General features: G+C 42.1%; 1 protein-coding gene across 4 annotated transcripts in view; it reads right to left on the bottom strand.

Annotated features, from left to right (window-relative positions):
• Nucleotides 1–733: 733 nt before the first annotated feature.
• sipa1l1 (signal-induced proliferation-associated 1 like 1) overlaps nt 734–21,444 on the bottom strand; it is a 63,841-nt gene continuing 43,130 nt past the window's right edge. For 2 of the 4 annotated variants that reach the window (XM_029496488.1, XM_029496489.1), the window contains 15 exons: nt 17,520–18,099; nt 15,456–15,554; nt 14,789–14,964; nt 14,303–14,590; nt 13,851–14,000; nt 13,380–13,513; nt 11,062–11,159; nt 10,371–10,858; nt 9,172–9,363; nt 8,254–8,419; nt 7,691–7,925; nt 7,031–7,201; nt 6,691–6,802; nt 6,234–6,312; nt 3,154–4,767 (listed from right to left, as the gene is read on the bottom strand). In XM_029496488.1, coding sequence (XP_029352348.1) covers nt 4,624–4,767; nt 6,234–6,312; nt 6,691–6,802; nt 7,031–7,201; nt 7,691–7,925; nt 8,254–8,419; nt 9,172–9,363; nt 10,371–10,858; nt 11,062–11,159; nt 13,380–13,513; nt 13,851–14,000; nt 14,303–14,590; nt 14,789–14,964; nt 15,456–15,554; nt 17,520–18,099 — 3,112 coding nt within the window. In that variant the 3' untranslated portion in view covers nt 3,154–4,623. Of the gene's footprint in view, nt 1,255–3,153; nt 4,768–6,233; nt 6,313–6,690; nt 6,803–7,030; nt 7,202–7,690; nt 7,926–8,253; nt 8,420–9,171; nt 9,364–10,370; nt 10,859–11,061; nt 11,160–13,379; nt 13,514–13,850; nt 14,001–14,302; nt 14,591–14,788; nt 14,965–15,455; nt 15,555–17,519; nt 18,100–21,444 lie in introns of those variants that run through there. The other 2 variants (XR_003840474.1, XM_029496490.1) reach the window with 2 other exon arrangements.

The raw sequence follows: 21,444 nt of genomic DNA, 5'->3' as shown, positions 1-21,444 counted from the left end.
TGAGTTGCTCAGCTCTGCTTCTGATGTTGAATATCGGTTAATTCGTTCTCAGAAGACTTTCAGGAACCTTTTCTCACTACAGTAACAACCTAAATTACCAAACCCTTCCGCCGGGGGATTTACTGGCCACTCCTCTGACTTGAGCATTACATTTGCTCTTTATGAAATAAGAAGAAAAAAAGACCTCCCAGGGTCTTGGAGAGACTGATTTACCGTCTCCTTTTAAAACCTGAAGGGTCAAAGTCAGCTCTCGCTAATCAGACTTCAATCTCTCATCTTGAGAATTTCTCTCTACGGCAAACCTTTGAAAGGAACCTCAGGTGATTCAGCCCCCACATTCTTCCACCTGTGCCAAAGATGACTAATCTGCGGCCTCCTCCACATCACACCTCCCGGCCTCTGTGGCTGCTGTGCTGGTCACCAGCTTCTGCATATTAAGTGCAGGCGATGAGGTTGCTGGCTCGGGCGATTAAGTGCGATTAGGTGCGTTGGTGTGACATAGGAGAAGAATCCAAACCTGAGGGAGCCCCCCAAACCCCCCACCTCCATAGCTGCCCACTGCAAGAGACAGACAGACAGAGTAAATCTATGTCCTTCAGAGTGTGAGGGAGGCAGTGAGGAGAAAATCTGTTAGTAGCTGTTAAATGAAAACACAAAGCATCAGATCAGGACAATTCAAAGTGCAGAAACAAACAAAGTCAGTGGCACCAGGAAGTGAAACAGCATTTATTTATTTCAGAAACTTACTGTGATCACTGCAAATGTCTTTTTCATACCTTTACATTTTACAAAGACAATGGATCCGGGATGTAAACAGCATCTTCAATTCTCCAAAACCTACGGTTCTCTGGATGTTGTGTTGTGCTTTAACTGATCACATTACTGCTGAGTTTGTTCTTCCAACAGGAGGAAACAAACACACACACACACACACACACACACAAGCCACAGCAGTGCCAGCTGCGACTCTGAGCTTTGTGTTACTTTCCTCCCCTGATGCAATCACTGACCTCACAAGTTGTGCTTGGATGAGTACAAACAACACCCGGCCTGCAGTGGTCTGATCAGTGACACCTGCAGAAAAGGAGGGTTCACCTTTTTTTTTTGCCTCTTTTTATTTTTTATTTGAAGCGAACAAAAGTCGAGCACCTTCCTCTGTTCATCAGGAACTGCACCGGCAAGGAAACTGTGGAGCAACGTAGAGACAGAGGAGTGCAGGGGAATGGATCAGTTCACCCTTCTTATATCCAAAACCTGTAAACGCAAACCGTGATATAAAACGTGTGCAAAGGATCTCAAAAATAAGACATTATAAAATGGGACATTTCGACATCTGCACATTCACATTTTCCATATCCTTCTTAAAAGCAACACAAACAAAGCGAAGTGAAGAAAATACACTGTTTGCATTTAAAAAATAACAAAACGCAGCAAAAGAACCGGACGATTGAGTGTGTGTGTCTGTATTTTTGTGCCTTTGTATCTAACATCTGACCTGATACAAATTTTTAAAGACTGGAGTAAAACATCTCACTGCACAGTCTAGAGCAATTTCCATTTCCAGCAAAATGCCCAACACTGCTGAAGAGCCTTCATTTAAGCTTCCACATAGTTCTGGTTACACAACCAAAACATTTACAGGACAAAAATTTTTAATAATTATTTTAAGGAGTTCACATTGTCACATGACTACTGAGCTGCTTTTCCCACCATTGGCCAAATAGTGAAACTTCTGAAAACAACCAAACTCCGTCACCAAGCAAATATGCCATCTTATCCGCTTGTGCATTTACCGTCCGTGACTGACGAGAGATTCTTAAAACAGAACCAACACTTGTCAAGAGTCCACTCATCGCCCTGCAGAAACTGCAGGGCTGAATGTCAGTTATAGTAAACATCACATTTCTTTAGGCTTGTTTATATTCTCTTTACATTCAGACCGAGTGCCACTTCGCACTTTATCCTGCAGGGTTTGGATTGCGTCGATTTACTCAAAGAGTGTCAAAAGCTGGGAATGCTTTGTCATCAAAAGGGCTGCGATGGAAGAAGATGGGGAATTAAGGCTGACACCACTACTGTGAACAACAGCTTCCATGTGCGTGGTCAAGTTAATGACCTGGAATAAACCCCAACACTCATGTTCTAACACCTGACTGGGGAAACGGCTCAGCGGCTGCTGCTCGTGTCTTAAGTATCTCTGTGATCTGGGGAAATGTTTGTCCAAAAGCCTCTCATTACAGCAGCCCGCTGTTCTGAATTATAGACTGCATGTAAGTGAATGCAAAGGCGCACACATGCATACACACACACACACACACTAACACGCGCACACACACACGCAACAGGCTGCCTAGTTTGTTGGCACTCAGCAAAAAATATTCATCTGAGCAAGAGAAATTAGCAATAAGTTTACAAAGGGAATGTGTGTGTGTGTGTGTGTATTAGCAGTGTATTGTGCGTATTTTTCAGAATGATAAGCCATTCCCTTTTATCTGTTCCCCAGCTGCTATTTCAAAGGCACGTCCCTGCTCTGCCTGGGAGTAAATGACCAGAATAAGTGACTGTAGGCACGACTGGATACACAGATGTACATTCACACAATGACAACACACACACTGCAGGTACTGTAGCTCTCCTTTTATCGTGGGTATTTTAATATAGCCAGAGAAGTCATTTTTGTTGAATTGCTTTCTGAAATGATCCCCAACAAATACTGACTGAACCTGAGCAAAACTATAGACTTTTGAATTTAAGCTAAGACAACACACACACCCACATACATACATACAAGTACACCTAAGGTCCGCTCCCTTTATTAAAAATCTACATCTGATTGTCTCTCAAAGCTGGCTTCTGATTACTCTTCCTGTCCTGTGTGTTTGTGTGGCCTACCGGCCGATGTGTGGCTGATTGCTGAGGTGGTGTTGGAAAAATACAGAGTGGCTGGCGGCACATTTAATAATCATATTTCCACTGGTCATCACTAGAGGGCACTGTAAGCAACACGACAGCAGGCTTGGGCATCGCAAAATACAATATAACACATAATAAAAAGCATATAGTCAGGCTTTAGCCAGAATTAAGAAAGAAAGCCATTTAAATAATGCAGCTAGAGACCTTTTTTTTTGAGGAACTCAACACTGATGTCAGTTGTACTGTACGAATAGAACAACTTATTTATTGGAATTATAATACAAGGAAATAAATTAACCTGGGGACGAAAAATATTTTTTTTATTCCCCCCCAAAAAATGTCTCTGTCATTTATTACCAGCTGGCTCTCTGTATTCCAGACAAGGGCATGATGAGTGGAGTCCTCTCTTGCTTCTTCTCCTAAAGAACGATGTTCAGTGAAAAAAAGATGGAGGTTCTTGTGCAGTAGACTGCCGTCTTACAAGTTTAACCTTTAAAACATCCTTTCCTGTGTCAAACTTCTTCCCACAGCAAATTCCATTTATTCATGGGAGGATGTCCAAAGTCCTGACTTCTTCCTATTGCTTTTAAGACACATACAATGGACCAAAGCACTCTGGATATCAGTCTTGTTTAATGGCACCACTTGCCAATGGCTTTTAATACACTCCTTTGTTGGGTGTTGGTTTGTGCTGTTGAGACACACAAAATCTTGTAATCCAGATCTGAGTAAGATGGAGGAGAGGAAATGAAAAGAAAGGTTTATGTACAAATCCAGGTTTTCCTCCACTGCAGAAGCAGCTCGACCAGCCACCATCTCTGAGGCTGATGGACAAAAAGCCGCAATAACCTGTCAAAGGTTGAAGCTTTGAGGAGAGGACACACAAAGTTCTTTACTCTCCAATTACACGTGAAGGAAACAAAATCCTCTCCTGTGTCCGGGGCTCCTTGTGGCTTTAGATTTATATTCTGTGTCCCTGTTTGTGTGATAACAAATGTGTTTTTTGTTTGTGTCTGACTTTGAGTGGCTTTTCAGAGACTTCCACGTTCAAGTCACCAGGATGTCTCTGCTACCCCTCTGCTGTGGCGGGTTTGATTTGGCAAAACACAAAAATTACCTTTCAGAGAGGCTTGGCAACGTTTTAAAAGGGTAAAGGAACAATGAGGAAACGGAACAGGCCTGATATCTATTCAAAGTTGCGTTCAAAAGATTATGTCCACGGGGACAACACAGCAGGGGCATGATCTATGTTTACAACTCTGGAATAAACAGCTTCTACAGAAAGAGGAGGGAGGAGATGAACTTTGCTGGAAATTTTCTGAAAGAGATTTTGGCACAGCGAGATGAGAGGAAGGTCAATTCAGCATTATTCTCATGGTCCCACAGGAGAGCAGAGGTCAGTCCTTCAAAATCTGATAAACAACCACCACTTTTCTTGAGTCTCATCCTGAGAGGTTTACCAGAGGATCTATGGAGGCTTGGGAGAAACTGGCAGTAATACCCCTAGATATTTGAAGCCAATGGAAGATTATGGGAGGGTCTCAGCATCTGGTTAAATATGTCTGATAACAAGTCTCTGGCCGCCCCCCCTCCCCGCCCCCAACACTCTGCATCTCCAACCAGATTGTGTGTGCTGATGTATGGAGTTGTGTGTGTGTGTGTGTGTGTCTATGTGTATGTGTGCGTTGAGCTAAAAGGTGCAGGGGTGTGTCAGTTCATGTCAATGGTGTTGAAGACCCACTCTGTGAACTTCTTGAGCTTGGCGGCAGAAGTCTGAGACTCCTCCTGCAGTCTCTGGTTGTCCTCCCACAGCCTTTTGATCTGACTCTGAAGCCGCACCTTTTCTTCCCGCTCCTGCAGAGAAGAGTGGATCAAACCACTTACTAAGATTTTAACACTAGAGAATAGCAATGCATTAAAACAAATAATTTACTAGAGCAAAATAAGAAAAATTTGTTAAAGATAATACTCTGTGTAAACACAAAAGTGAGTATTACATATACAACTCAGGTCTGCAGACAGTGAGCCACGTCTAGAGGAAACTTGAGGGATTTGTTGGCATATTTTAATCAGTTGACATTTCAAATCTGCCAAAAGCACAACAAAAGTAAAACCTTAGTTGGGAGTATGAAGATAAATATTGAAGCTCTGGCATTTAAGTGGTAAGGAAATCTCAGAGAGAGAGAGAGAGAGAGAGAGAGAGAGAGAGAGAGAGAGAGAGAGAGAGAGAATTGCTTCACGCTGCCTGTCAGTGCCAAGGTGCCTGCTGATGGTCGGAGGTTTGTTGGAGGAGCTAAGAACCATATTAGTTTTCCTGGTGTGAGATTCTTCATCTTCTGTTACTTTAAAAATAAAATATGTAGACAGCTCATCACTTTTCAGTGTTTCATAGAAAACTGAAAGTTTGATCAGGTTTGCATAAGAAATCAACCAGATTGCAGCACTTATGTTGGTGAAAAACCATCACTGCGTTGGTCAGATTTGTTCATTCTGGCTTCAGCTAGCTGATAAAAACAACTCAAACCTTTAAAAGGAACAGCATCATATGTCAGCAGATGACCTTTTAGCTTCTAGGTCTTCTCAACTAAGATTTTATGAGTCACATTTGGTATGAATTTAGACCTATACAATGAGGAATGTTTTTTTCTGGGTAAGTTCAGTACCGGATGAGCATCACTGGTAGTAACAGATACTTCTCACAGGATAAAACACCACATTCATTCCTTAATAAGTGAGACTTAGGAACAGGTGGATGGGATATTGTGCCGTCATAAAATATGCAAGAATTGCTGACTGGAGAGTTGGCCCGGATGCCCTGATGCTTGAATGTTGTTTTTGCCTGGGAAAGCAGTGGAAGTAAACTGAAATGAAGATACTAACTGGAAAAGAGTGAGTGGATGGGAAACCCTTTTGAGTCCATTAGTTTAAATGACTGTTTTAAGAATGCAAGAGTAAGGTTTGACCATTCCCCTGCTTACACGTGATCTGAAGTCGAAAACAATTCAATTGTTTCAGTGACTGCAGTGAAATCGGAGTCAATGATAGTCAGCAGAGTGGAACCACACAACTGCTGACTGTGTACTTTGTACTGAAGATAAAGTATTTATTTACATGCCCTGCTCACTATTCTCTGTAAGCAAATCATCCAAAGCTTTTTTTCATGTTCATTTGCCCTTGAATAGGAGGGCAGCAGCCAGAAGATAATTCTTAAGCCCAACATACAGGAGAGCAGAAATGGTGCAATGTTCATACAAACAAATACTGACTGCACATGTGAGTATGTGCTGGGTATGTGTTTATGGTAACATTTTCTCTCCCACCTTCTTCAGGTCCTCCTGGAGCATCTTCACCATGGCCTCCAATTTAGTCACCTTCCTCTCTAGCCCTATGTGACCCTCGCTGTGGATAGCAAAGAAACAGAGCCCATTTGTAGCTATTAGAGAGTTGATAGTTAAATTTAATTTTGTTTCATTGATGCTTTGACACCATTTGCACTATGTGATCTGAGAATAAATGAACAACTCGCATCAATAAAAACACACATCACTGAAATGTGACTCGCTGAATTTTTAAGCACCAGCTAATTATCAATACCATCACAGTTTATTTGGCAGGTTGTTCAAGTTAATCGTCTTAAGATTGGTTCCAAAATTAACAAAATGAGGCCACCAAATGTGCTTCTAGTGTGTTTCTTGCAAGTAAGCATCAAAATCTTATCTTAAAATCATTACTATGATTTTAACGACACTATCTGAGGTACTAGGGGGTAGATCTCACCTAGACGCTGGCCGAGACAGTGGAACAGGCTGCAGCTCAATGTGAGGGTGTTGTGGACTTGAGGTTCCACTGCTTCGGTGGTTTGAATCCCCAAACACAAAGCTTCTTTGAACTAGAAGGCAAGCAAAAGTGAGAAAAGTAAGAATAGGAACAAGTAAAAAAAAAAAAAAAAAGTAAAAACAGATCCAAAAACAAGAACAAACAATCTACTTCACCTTTATTTCTTGGTCAAACATAATTTCATATTGTAATTTCTGCTAATTAAAGTCAAGGGTTGTCCCCCCCAACTGAAAAATAATAATAATAAAAAAAATATATAAAAATTATTTGGAACTGATACCATAGTGTGTGTTTCTCTCAGTCTCAAAGGTACTGGCTACATCCACCAAGTGTGTCCACTCTAGAGGGTTGTCCCTGTCTGAAGAAGGGAGGGGCATCAGTTCCTGAGGGAGGGGTCCACGGTGACGCTCCACCAAATCCACCAGCGATGTGTCAGATGCCGAAAGATCACCTACAGCAGAAACGCATTCAGTTGAGGAATGAGCACAATATTAAATCATTTTCCAGATTTATATTTCTTTTATGATCTTCCAAGCTTTAGGAGGCAGCAGATGCACATCTGGCACTTTGGCCAAATCAAAGTCATCAATCAGTCACAGTCATCAAAAACATTATCTGTGTCTTGCACTGATTACACTCCAAATTCACCTCAGGCCTCATAACAACATCAACTATGGTTGTAAATTGTAGTGTACTTCAAATAAACAGAAATTCCTCTTTTCATTTAGCAGTAAGAGTAGAAGTACAAAGCCCACCACTCCACAGCCTTCACATAAAGCATTTTAAAGGGCTGTCTACAGTACTCCTGAACCATGTCTAAATATCGGTTTCCATTTAAATTACAATTTAATATTTATCTTGAATGAATGGCATTATTGGAAGTGAATGCTCCTCAGCTGTCAGTAATACCTCTACATGCAGCCATCCTGCTGTTTCTTACCATGGAGTTTGACACCGAGCTTGTAAGACGGCCGTCGAAGGGGCACACCACGGGTGGTGGGTGAGCGTGGGAGGGTTGAGCAGATGAAGAGAACGTCAGTGCCGAGAGCCGGTTCAGCCACTGTATCGCTCAGAGGGGGAAGACGCTGTCCACGGTAGATGCTCTCATCTGACAGGGTCCTATGGAGCGAGCGATGACGGCTGACAGGCTGGCCTGGTGGTGATTTCTGGCCATGCTGCCCAGAAATTGTGGGTGGAAGGGATGAGGAAGCGTTATTTAAATATTACTAAATCACATAAATCTGCAACTACTCATGTCAGTGAACATCTGTATGATGTCAAGAGCATGAGTGCTTGCGGGTGTGGGGAAATTTCAAGGCTTTTGCTGGATAATGACTACAGATAGATATTGCCATTTAACTGTTTACTTTCATACATTTAGCCCCAGAAAAACTAAGCTAAATTACGTGTAAAATGGGTTTAACAGCAGTCACACCCCCAACCGTTCTGTCCCTACGAACATATTGTCCATTTTATGACTGACAAATTCTCAGGCAGCAGCACCTTTTCCTTGTGTCTGCGTGGTGGTGGGGGGCTGTCTTGGGCGCTGTGCCTCTTCACATCTTCCTCCATAGTAGATTTAGCATGAGGCTGGGGTGAGTGCATGTCTCGTAGAGAGGGCCTGGCTGCAGGGGTTGGAACATCTACTCCACTCTCTCCTGGAGACTTCCTGAAAACAAACAAACAAACAAAAACACACACACACACCGCCAGAAGATTAAATAATATAGGCAATATAGGGATAAATAATCACATAATATAGATATGTATAAAATAAGCAGTAATTCAGCTTAAGCTAATTTATTTCTGTACTACATCAACACTAGTCATTTAGTGTAATACCCTCTTCAGCCACAAGAAGGTAGTCAAGTAATACACATATTACCCAATAATGACATCAATAGGAAATCACAGTGGGTGACAATTAATTGAATCAAATGCAGACGCAGCAGCAGCCCAGCAATAAATACTGTCATTGTGGCTCTTGTAATGGTCTTTTTTGTCACTTCAGTACAAAAAGGGATCCAGAGGCCAAGTTTTCTGCAGTCTGAGATGACAGCACAGCAAACTGTGGTCTAGAAAGTCTCAACATGCATGAAGCGGTGTAAGCTTCCTGAGATGTTGTGTTGTTGAGTGTTTTCGGGATTGTGAATACATTGCACCAAAGCTTGTGTTAATGATTCAGGAGATCCTGTGATCTGGGGTCTCAAATAGTGCAAAAGTGTGATTGAGATTAAGGACAATCAGTTTCAATCCTCCTCCTCTTCCACTTGCTGTCACTGATAGTAACTCACTCAAACACTCAAACCTATAAATCAACTGATTGCTTATATGACAGATATATGAAGCACCAACTATCGCTGCATTGAGAAGGGATTTACACGACAGTGTTGTGTTCTACTTTATTCTACTCATCCTTACTTGCGTGTGTCTCCAAAGTCAACAGAGTTGATAGTAGAGCCAGGCTTCCTCCAGCCAATCAGGTACTTGGACTGAGCTCCCTGCCGGGGGTAGAAACTCTTGGGCCCCGGTGACACTGAGGACTGGGATGAAGGAGAGGTGGCCGAAGATGATGACTCCTCTCTGGGGGAGCTGTGGCCTGAGTGCCTGGTGCTGATGAGGAGTGAGACATAAGAATCTAGATTGATATAAGGTTAAGGATGAATAAAATGCTGAGTAAAAATCAAACACATTTTTAATCATCCAGGAGTTTCCAGCCTCATTTCCCTTCTATCACTATGACAGTACAAAAGTAGTTTCCTGGACAGATGATGCTCTGCTCATGAATTGTAAATCTATCTGAGCAGGCAAATTAAGACCTGCTCTGCCTCAGACACCTGTTCAGCTGTGAAAAGGTGGACACATGTTCAACATTTGCTGAGGCCAAACATGGAAAGATAATAAGGATTTAAAATTATTCCAGAAAAGAATTGCTGACAGGGACGTGGTCTGATGTCGGTGAAGACATATTGGCTTATAATAAAAGTGGAAAAATGTTGCAGAGCCATTGCAAATACTAAGATGATGTTTGATGGAGTGGAAGAGGTTTAATTTAAAATCACTGTAATGATGAAATTATTTCAGAAAATTTATACAAAGAACTTACGCTATATGTGTTATCATGCTAGGCTGACAGAAGTGTCTCTCATGGTTATTTCACCATGTTTGCCTGCAATCGGCTTAAAAAGAATGCCATAATATTTACAGTGCATGTTATTGAGTGTATGGGTGTGGCTAGTGGTTGACCGCTTATCTGACCATGGAAACAGTGACTTGTGGGACATGTGGGAAACACAAAAGAGACAAAAAATGTTTAGGATAATCAGTTTTTAAACAACATATTGATAGTGCTTTCCTCCTTATTCAGATTTGTGTTACCCAAGCTTGATACAAGATTGCATTTCTTTTAGGATGAAGAGCTATTCAAGATGAGTAACAAGTGCTTGAGCAAGAAGTTGGCCAACTCAGCGTTTATTGGGATTCAACAATAAACACTGTGCTTTGGCCAATACTGAATGTGATGCACAAAACTTTTGGCTTGTAAACCTTTGCATTCAATAATATTTCCTGTGACCCCTCCTGCTGCAGATGCTGCTGAGACCAATTAAACAAAGACAGACCTTGAGTGTGATACAGCATCACTCAGACTGTAGGTGCTGCTATCGCGAACAAGGAGATGAGTTGGAGGGTTTCGGCCTGTCCCGTCTAGAATCCTTTCCCCCGGAGGTCCTGGAGACTCGGCAGCTGCAGGTGACCTTTCCAGCATCCTGCGGCCTCCCTCTGTTGGGCTGTGCCATGGAGATGCTGACCGCTCCCTGCTCTCTCTGCTTCCACTGGGAGCCAGCAGGGAGGTGGTGCTGCCGTGATGAGCGTGCGAGTGGGCGTGGTGCGGAGCGCCATAAGAGCTGGTGTCTATGCCACTGTCAGCCGAGGCTCCCTGGAGATAGCCTCCTCCTCCCAGGCCATTGGGCTCTGTATCACCCTGGTCACCGCTGGAGACTCCACCCGCTCCCAGTTCATACCATTTATCACCGTCACTGTGGCCACCGCTGGATGCTGTGCTGGACAGAGTATTACTGCTGGAGTGACCAGAATAAGGGCCGTCCGACTGCCAGAGAAAAGTGGAAGAGCGAGAGAGACAGGCACAGTTCACGGAAGGTTTCCATTTCAGGGAAAATATTGGTTTTTCAAAAACTTATCTGTAATTTTGTGAAAGCCACATTCAAGTTAACTGAAAAAAAAAAATAAATAAAACCAAATGCAAGAAAGAATCAGAATTTAAAGTTAACTGTGTAAGGTAGAAGGTCAGACCTGGCTGCCTTTCTTTGGGGAAAGGTGGATGACCTGCTCTTGCCTCTGGATGCGAGGCGCTCCGGAGTAGCCTTGACCCGACTTGGATACTGGGGCGTCTGCAGGAAATAGACCAATACAAATAGCTGATGACATACACAAAACACATGCATAAACCCTGCGGTGCAAACAGATGACTTGCGAATGATTCGACTAAAAATTTGCTCCCCATTCAGCTCATTTAAGTGCATTTTGGTACTACCGCCCAGCATGTTTCCAGGATGCTCATGAAACTGACATTGTTTTCATTCTGCTGCTGTCATCTCCACAAATAAAAACCTAGATCTCTTGTCATTAAAAGCAACATACATCAAATGGAAATGTGTCCCCTGGCAGTGTCTGCTGGCTTTGTTGGTTCTGGGCAAGCTGTTCCATGTGAGAGAATGTGTGTATGTGCCCCAAAGCAAAACTCGGGGTATAAATGGGACTGTTGTGTAATTGTCAAGATGTTATACAACAAGCCACACAGAATAGGCAGCTAATGACCACAGCACCAAGACAGGGGAAAGCTACGGGAGGTATCATAATATCTGCTGGGCTGAATATAGTAATGTAGTGAACCCCTCATATCTCACTAAGAATATTCATCATTCTGAATAGTTTTCTCTGCACAGTGGCCCAAAGGGCTCTCTGCCCAAATTGAAGTCAGTTCCACCATGCATGCCTGCTTTTTTGAGTGCTTGAATGTATACACAAGAGACTACATATGGGAGTGATATATTGTTTTACTACACTTGTTAGATGCAATTGGCTGACCAATTGTTTACCTATTAAATGTCGGTCACTTAATGACAAACCACAAGCCCACAGTTCCCAGCAGCTGGGTTAATGTGTGCATTTCTGTAGCTGAGGTAGTTATAAGTTACTGCAACTGTGGGGTAGGATTTTATTCATTTATAAAATTTTATAAATACATTCATTAACTCTAAGCCTGCCACAGGATTTCAAAACAAAATGTTGCTACTGCAGTGGTAAATGGCAGATGAAACAGCAAATCCTGATGGTCATGATGTCAATGAAGAGGATAAGTAAATGAATGAAAACTCCTGTACTGGCTCAATCAAGGTCTGGGTTAACGTCTTGTTTGTGTACGACAGGAGTTAAATGTGTCCTCTGCATGACTTGCGTTATTTCTGGACAAAGCATGGCCACATCATCATTGCTGAAGACTAGCAGGTCAAGGGGGTGAAAATGGGAGGAAGAGAAAAGAACAGAACCCCAAACCACAGAGACAGCAAAGTGGACGGTGTAGGGCTGGACACTTGGCTGACATTGTTCCGCCCTGACCAATAAAGACTTAAGTGCTATGAACAACCACAAAATTAAAGACTTCAGCCCTTCTCTGTGATTGTGGCAGTCAGAAACAGGTTGAGGACATGGCTGAAAGCAGGCCTGTCGACAATCAACCAAAGCAACATCCTGCTGGGAATCAGTGGAGCGGTAGAGCAGAATGTAGTCTTTATGGCTTTCAGAAGCCAAGCTGGAAAAGAAGAAAACTCCCAAAAAAACAGTACATGGGAGAATACTCATAATTAAACGAAAGCCAGTATACAACAGCATAAAAAGATGAATGAGAGGCAAATATAAACAGCAGTGTAGAGTGAGGAACAGACTGAAGGGAGTGCCAGAGGGAAGGAAAGGCACTCAAAGAGCAGTTCGGCCAACCGTGTCTACAGGAAGGAAAGAAACAACCCCTTTCTCATCTCCTTTTGACAATAAAGGAAAAAAATGACAAGAGAAAAGGCCAAATATTTTACTTGAGAGCAGTAATTTCTCCCCCATTCAATAATTCTCTCTTCACTATTTCTGTTTCTCTCATTACTTTCCCACCTTTTTCTCTCTGTTTGCAGAGACATCAAGACCTTCTCTGTGAAGGCAACATAATTCACAGATAGCTGAAGAGGAAGGGGAGTGCTGTTCAGAGACAGTGTGGATTCTGTCAGAGGTGGTATATCAGCAGTGTTTGGAGGAAGTTGCTGCAGAAACCAACACCATACACACATTCTTCTTATTCTTTCTGCGTATCTGTCATCTCAAAAGGTTTTAGGAATATGGATATGGAATGTGGATAATTTATTTCCTGTTCCCTGCTATTCGAGAGTCATGTCTTCTCACGTGTAGGGTATAGGAGCCCAGTTATACGCACATGCCTCTGCGCGCGCACACACCGAAGAGTCTATATACTTTCCTACCAAAAACTATAGAAACCGATGCACTCCACCTTCCTCTGATTCCATGTTTTTTGGATCCCCTTCACTATTTCAGCTTAAGATAAATACCTGTGGACCCTCGTTCTGCCCCTCCCCCTTCCTCCATTCTTGACCAATTAGGAGTGGATTTTCCGCTGCAGCCGCCCTCTCCGGCCACCTCTCGTCTCTCCACAGGCATCGGAGAATGGCGGTTGCTTGCAAACCTGGTAAATGAGCACACATTGCCAAAGTCAGAGGGAATATTATAAACAAAACAAAAAGTTGTAAACTACAGTAGTATAAAAGTAAAAATACAGACAACATGTAATAAACGTTCTCTTTGGTTAATTCCCTGCTCAACTGAAAAAAATGTGGCATTGGAAGAAAAGCAATGTTGATTTTTTGATATGACACACCACAATCTGCATGAAAAACGCAAACAAAAAAAAAAAAAAAACAAAAAACAAAACAGAAAAAACTAACAAAATAAAACAAATAAAAACCTCTTGACACAAGCCCAGCCACAACAACCACAACCACCCCCTCTTTTCTATTCCTTACTGCTCAGGCATGGATTTCTGTCTCCAGTGAGCTGAGCCTCCGGAGGCGTCACTGGAACAGGACAAGTTGCTTGGAGAACTTCGATTGTGAGGTGAGCGACCGAGGGCCAGAGAGGAGGCCAGGCTGTAGCTTTCACTGCCTGGAGACATCCTGGAATGACACACACGTGGAATTTAAGAAACTAAAGGAAGATGAAACAAACAAAGCAAAGCATTGTAGAAGTTTTTCCTTCAGAGGAAATTCCTTCGATTCCTACTTGGTAATCTTAGTCCCACATAGTCTGGATGAAAAATTATAATACTAAATATAATCAATTGTTTTGTTGTTCAATAAAGACTTGAGCCTTCAAAATCCCTTTTTTCCAGTATTCTTTATTGGAAACCTTTGCCACCCTGTCCCTCGTATAAATAAGATTTTCAACAGAACCATACGTTATGCAAACTGGTTCTCACCGTTTGGTGTCCAGAGGTCGACCGTCACTGCTAACACTGCGTGGGATGACTGCACCCCTCTCTAGCCTCTCAGCTGACAAGGTCTTTCCCACAGAGCTACCCAGACTGATGGCCCTGTTGGGAGTGTGGGGCTGCGGCGATGCAGTCAACGACTGCTGAGGGCTGCTGGACGTCCGCTGCCATTTGTTATTGTTGCTTCGGAAAGGGAACTTGTATTCGAAGGAGCCGCTATCGCTGCTGCTGCCCTTGTATTCAGACACAGGCATTCGATATAGTTCTGAACAGCCTCTGTAGAGAGGAATATAAGACTTGTATAAGCTTGTGTCCGTTTCCGTTTTTCTTCCAAAAATGTTTAGAATGTAATTGTCTCAAAATTATGCCACCAATGAACCTTTGCTACAGAGGAAGCCTATTTGTGTAGAATCTCTGGAAATTAGAGACAAAAGTTGAAAATTAAATCTCTCATATTAGTACCATCCCACCTACCTGCGTGGAGTTGCATCATCATGTGGTGGGATGATAACAACACGCACTGTCACTGAGGTCCGCAGGAGGTCAATCATTTGCTCATGGGTCAGCGTTGCAACAGCAACTTTACAGATTTCTACCAATCGACTGCCCTGCCGCAGTCCTGCCTGCCAGGCATAACCGTATGGCTCCACCTAGAAATAAAGTTTTCCTTTAATTGACTCCAAATTGACTAAATGTGGAATGCAAGTGGAAAAATGCATTAATCTTGAAATAATGATATTTAAGAAAGTCAGACTGTCCGAAATGTATAAATGTATGGCATGAGTTTTTGCTGTTGTTTGACTGTATGATATCGTATCTTATATAAGATATCTTATATAAGATATATATTGAGAAAAAACAGCCACAGCCTGGCGGCTATACTGTGTGATTCAATCACATGTCTTATACAAGGAAGAAAATTAGTTTTAAGAAGTCTCCAACAAGCCTGAAGTGAAGTACTAAGCACTGCCAATAACTCATTCAATAAAAAACCTAACTATATATGAAGTCATACAGATTAAACTCCAGAACAGGTAGAATACATTAAAAACATTCAGATGTTCACGGTAAACATGTATTAACAATCAGTTACTCGATCATATCAGAGCGTGGACTCAGAGGAACATGTATAGAGGGATACCTCAGCCACAATGCCTTCATAGTTCACATGGAAGCCAAGCTGCCCGAGGCCATTTCGACGAAGTGTCATCTCTGATGTTTCACAGCCTTTAGTCAGGAGCTTTAGTTGGGAGGGCAGAGAGAAGGAAAGATAAGGGATGACAAGTGATGGAAGGATATATGATAAAAAAAATGCAAGAAGGAGACAGTAAAAAGGAGAAGAGCAGAGGGAGAAAAAAGTGAGGTTAATTCAGTCAAATTTGCATAACAACCAAACTCCATCTTTGTGCATGACCTTGGCTGCTGTTTGCTATGAAGGCAATTAGTGGGATTACCTAAGTCTTCCCACATGAAGGTGTGCATATATGTGCAGAAGTATGTACATGTTCAGTACATGTGGACAAATGCATCCTCATTCAAGTGATCCTAAAGAGATGAATGGCCACAAAGATCACTAAAAGCTTCAGCACAAGTGGCACATGAACATTCACGCACCTGACAGATTACGTAAATGAAGGCCTTGTGTTTCTTGCCGTGACACTTGAGGCTGTGTTCACACAGAGATGCAATGCTCAGGAGAAATGTTTTTGAGCGTCATGTTTCTCATGGAAGGATGTGACTCTCAGCATTCAGGATGGGTGGAGGAGCATTGCAAAGCGGATGCTATTCTTTTCCTAAGCAAATAGTATTTCAAATAGCTTGTATGGAGACACGGCTCACATCAATTGTCAAAATGCAAAGGGCAACCAATCCATAGTCTGTACTACTTTTTCATTATGATCAGCCACAGCTAATACCGCTCCATTGCTCTCTGGTGATACACCTGGCAGCTTGAATGTGCCCTGCATTTTCGGCCTGAGCAGTACCTTAGCAAAAGCTTAAATAAGCCAACCTTCATAGGGAAGTGTGAATAAATCATGCTGCAGACTGGCACCTGATAGGAATTGTTATGATGCTCTCTGATGTTTCTGAGTATGTGTTTGGGAGAGGAAGAGAGCACAAGAAAAAAGGGAGAGTAAAGAGTAAACAACAGGAAAAAAGGGAAAGAGAGTCGCATGAAAGAGAGGCAGAAAGAGAGGCTTAGAGAGGGAGCGAGCAAGAGACAAGTTCCATAAAGCGAGTGGCCCAAGGCCACTTCTCTTCCTCTCACTGGTACCAAAGTAGTCCAAATGATTGAAGATTAACGCCAGATGCATAAAATGCAACATGAAAGAGATATGCCTTTGAGTCCTGAGCCAAATAATGATTTATGTTTGTTCAAGTATGTTTGTATGCATGTGTGCAAATCAGAGATGGTGGACTCGATCCAGATTACATAAAAACATGATAAAAACCACCACACACAGACAGACACACACACACACACACACACACACACAAACAGTTTGAATGTAAGGGGAGATTGGGGAAACGAATGTATTCTAAAGCACTGATGATTACATAAGAAAACACCTTTTTCCAACCAGTTTCCATGGAAACAGCCAAGGAAGAGCTACTTTGCTATATGTGTAGGTGTATGAGCCATTAGGAGTACGTTGTCCAGAGGTGTTTCTGAAACTCCCTCAATAAGCTGAGCGCAGTAATGAGCCAGCCGCTTTGGCATGTACACACAAAAATGTTGTCATATTGGCAGACTGACAGCTGGCATGAATAGTAGGCTGTGAGTGGGCCAGGTAAAATGATCAATGGGAGCCAGCAGTGATTAAGGCCATTGATTTGCTTTCTTAGTACTTGCCTGTTCTATATGAATGAATGTTTGTCACCTTTAGCCACGTTTTTGTTTCATCCAGAGCCTTAACTGCCACATGGGGTCTGGTACAAATTCCTGCAGCATGAGAGGTGCCATCCATTTTGCAACAGGGACTAAACAACATAATTTCAGTTCTCTTGTCAAATAAACCTGGCACCAACTGAACTAATTCAATTTTTCATGTGCAGTGGCAGAGCCCTTGCTCTCTACTTTGACACAGCACGTTCAAAACCAAATAAGGATAACAATTATCAATTAGTGATAAAACTTTGCAGTTTCTTTGTTTCACATCAGTCTTATCAAATGTGTACTGTATTGGTGTGTGTATTTTCTGACCTCAAGACGTTTGACCACTTCTTTGAAATCTTCAGTGTTATTACTGATACTCCTCAGTGACAAACTTTCTCCCCTTTCGTAGAAAATCCGCAAAGATGCAGGACTGCTGAGCGTCCAGCCAATCACGTCTTTTGTAGCACAGTTGAACACTACTGCCTTGGCCTCTTGATCCAACAGGATGAGAAAATCATTAGAGATGGCCAGAAGACCCTCCAGTTCCCCTCCAGTCCCATGATCCTCAGCATGGACCAGCCAGGTCACCGCCCCAAGGCTGCGCAGCTCTGCCCCTCCATACGGCCGACTCTTCTCCTTTTTCTTGTGGGCCAGTGATATGAAGGGAAACTTTCCAGAGGGGTCAATGGGTGTGCTGGTGGTGTGGCGCTCGGCCAGGTCACGCAAGTACTCCTGGCGTGTTCGCGTGGCCATGGCACAGAATTTATGTGACTTGTGAGCGGCATTTTCTGCATTAATAACTTTGGCCAGCAGGAAGTCCCGGAAAACTGAGGATTTGGGGAAAGTGACGCCCTCTGGGATTGGGGGACCAAAAGAGGGCACATCTTTGGATCGAGTGACCGCCACACTGTAAGTAAAAAAGCAGAGCGAGAACAGAAGATGAGAAAGGAGGGAAAAGACGGACAGACAAGGAGCAGAAAAGAATTGATTGTTAGCAAATCAGTTGTTCCAGATGGGTGGACAATTTGGCTGTTTCATCTCAGAAATTACAGAAACTGTCTTCGATTTAACATCCATGTGTCATTAGGATTGCAAAGTTAAGAATAATGGCAGTCATATTTGGCAACATCTATAATATTTGATATAAATGCTTTTGTTTGCTCACTCACTCATATATGGGAACAAACAAAAAAAAAAAAAAAAAAAAAAAAACTCCTTGACAGACATATCATGTCTTGGAAGTTCACCATTTCTGTACTGAGTCTCAAGCACTCAACTCCTCATTTTTTTGCTCTTACTAAAATCATCTTTATGCTTTCTTTACTGTCTGCTGTTGTCTTTATTACCCAAACAGAGCTGTGCATTATGCATTTGTACTTACTGCCTTTTTCTTGTCACAAGTCTTTCTATGTCCTATACCTCGCCGTTTGCACTGCTCTCAACCTCCCTTCACATCTCCCTTTTCCTTTCATTAAATCCCTGGAATGGCCATCTGAGGCTGTTTGCTCTGTCTGGTATGTCAGGAACTCAGCTGAGTAGCCACGGAGAGGAAGGAGAGGAGGAGGATGATGGGAGACTGCTATTCAAAATCTCCTGCCCAAAGCCCTTCAGAGCCCAGAGTGAGAGAAAAGGAAAATGTGGCTGAGAGGGGGAGACTGTGTGAGTGACCCTAAAACGATATGGGAGTGATTTCTCACTGGAAGAAAACACTGGGAAGGCTATGTCTTATGATATAATATCTCAGTCTGAAGCCATTAACAAATAAAGGCCTAATGAAGACTACATCTGTGTGGGTCACATGAAAAAACACCTTAATCTAAGATAGTCACTCAGGTAATGCTAGCTGATGAGAATAGCATTGGAAGTCAGAGCCCCCATCCCACACATTCCCCTGCTGACATGCATCAGCACACGTTGACACCAAGATTAATTACTTTGTCTAATAAGCAACTTCAATGTCTCCCACATATTTCTAAACATGCCTCAGAGACAACTTGTCCTCATTGGAGACATGTGGTGTTCAATTACACCTGCCGTCAAACTGTTGTCACCTAATTTCCCACCTTTTGTTTTTCTGACAGCCAGGTGGGGAACCAAAACAGACTTTATAGTGTAATGTTAGTAAATGAATGTTGGGAATACTGTTAGTGGATGCAAGTGCATGCACAAGTGGAGAATTTATGTCAGTTTTCATTGGATTGTTGAAATATATTCAATAAGATCCCCATACATTTTTGCCATCAAAGAGAATAATTAAAACTGGGAAAAATAAATATAAAATGGCACCATACTGTCAGTTCCTAATTCATTTCAGACTTAATTATTTTTTCATATTCATGGTCTTGTTACCACACTGTCTATTGTGCTTCTACAACTTTAATGTCATACCCCCCCCCCCCAAAAAAAAGATCTTGTCACTGAAAACCTTAAGTGTTTGCTTTCCCAGAACTTGAGATACCCTTCTTTGAGACTTGAATATTAAACATTAACTGCATCAGACACTATACAGTGATAACAATAATTTTGATTTTCATACCCAAGAAAGAATACCTAAAAAGATGAACTATTCCTAAAAAAGTCAGCATATTTGATTTTCAATTTGGGAGAGTGAACTAATGAAAATTTTCCTCCCAAGTCAACAAGCCAAATCCTTTTTTTGTTTTCTGATTCTAAATTTAGTTTTATCAGGAATGTGTGGGGATCAAATCTGAGATAAAAAAGTTGTGAGAATATTGGACCTGTAATCATCAGGCATCGATAGAGGAGGATGAAATGCTAATGTTTCTCTTTCGTCCAGCAAAATTACTATATCAACTCAAAAAGTGCCCCAAGTATCCTAAAAGAAACAGAAAATACAAATTCAAAACATGACTTTATAGACAAATACTAGTGCACAGTTTCAGACGACTGATAATTTGAAAATCAGATGGAAGAGAGTGTCTTTGCATTGTATCTCTGTCAATGACAAGTGAATCGTGCAGGGGATTTTGGAGAGGAGCAACAGCAAGCAGTTATAGGCAGGCTGAACAAATGATTAAAATAAAATGGGACCTTTTATTCTTATTCATCACTATTAACATCGCTCACCACATTTCACTGGAACTCCAAAAGCACTTGTACTGATCTGAAAGGCCCATGAGTCAGTCAACCAAAGAACTGTGGCTCATTCAGGACAGAAAGGAGTGATGGAGAGAGACAAAGATAGAGGAATCCAGGCCAGGGAACAAATCAAAAAGAGGAAAAAAACATGAATGAGGAAAAAAAGACAGAATAAGAAAAGAGGGTCAGAATGAGTTGGGGAGGGGAAGGGTGCTTTGGGAATTTGCTGGGTTGTGTGGCTGCTGTGCGATCCTTATGGCAGGAGGTTTGGCAGGAGCAATGAAAGAGCACATTCCTGTGGTTTCAGTGATTTGTGGTCTTATAAATATCCAGTGTGTGGGCAGCCCTGCTCTTCCAGTATCCACAACCTGCTGCCCACTGAGCCAGGGCAAGAAAAAGAACATGTCAATACCTAATGGGTTTTGGAGGCTCAGAGGTGTGTGTGTACAGACGTGGATGTGGGGAAGGTACACTTTACATATATTACTACTTGTCCCATGTATAAACCATTTATGTTGTACAGCATGTCTAGTTAGACTAGTGTAGCTTAAACTGATAAAAATTGTCCCACTGCCAAATAAATGGCAGGACTAGAATTCAACTAATTGTGCCAACCAGGGAAGTAAGTCATCATTTGCATCGCACAAAACACGTTGGGCGTTACACTCAGCTCAGACATATGGTCTCTATTACCTCATAAAATGTAATGCCTCATTGTTTAGTCTTGTCGAGTCTCATTACATCAGAGGCGGACGTGTTCAAGAAAAAAACAACTGCATACTTTGCCTTCACCTCTCATGTTTGTGTTGTTGAATTAGTCAATTATTTGCTTTTCTAATAAACTCAATGTTTACTTTTTAACATGTGTTAAGTGTTTTCTTTACAACTTCACAATGCCAATTTATTCCTTCAAAGGGGGGGAGGAGGAGCAACCATTTTTTTAACCCACACACATACTATCCCAGCTATGCTGTATTGAAAAATGTACTACTCTTGAACTCTCACATTAAAATCCATTTGATCTACAGCCATTAAGCGCTTATTTGAGAGTGCCTTTTAAAGTAGTTGGGATTAACAGGTAATCGCATTTAATTATACTGGATAGCAACAGCAGTGGAGCAGTTAATAAATATCAGAAAACACAAGGCCTAGT

The sequence above is a fragment of the Echeneis naucrates genome, chromosome 24 (genome assembly GCF_900963305.1).
Source record: "Echeneis naucrates chromosome 24, fEcheNa1.1, whole genome shotgun sequence".
NCBI lineage: Eukaryota > Metazoa > Chordata > Actinopteri > Carangiformes > Echeneidae > Echeneis > Echeneis naucrates.
The sequence above is the reverse complement of the archived record's forward strand: the minus strand, read 5'-3'. Positions and strand labels throughout refer to the sequence as shown.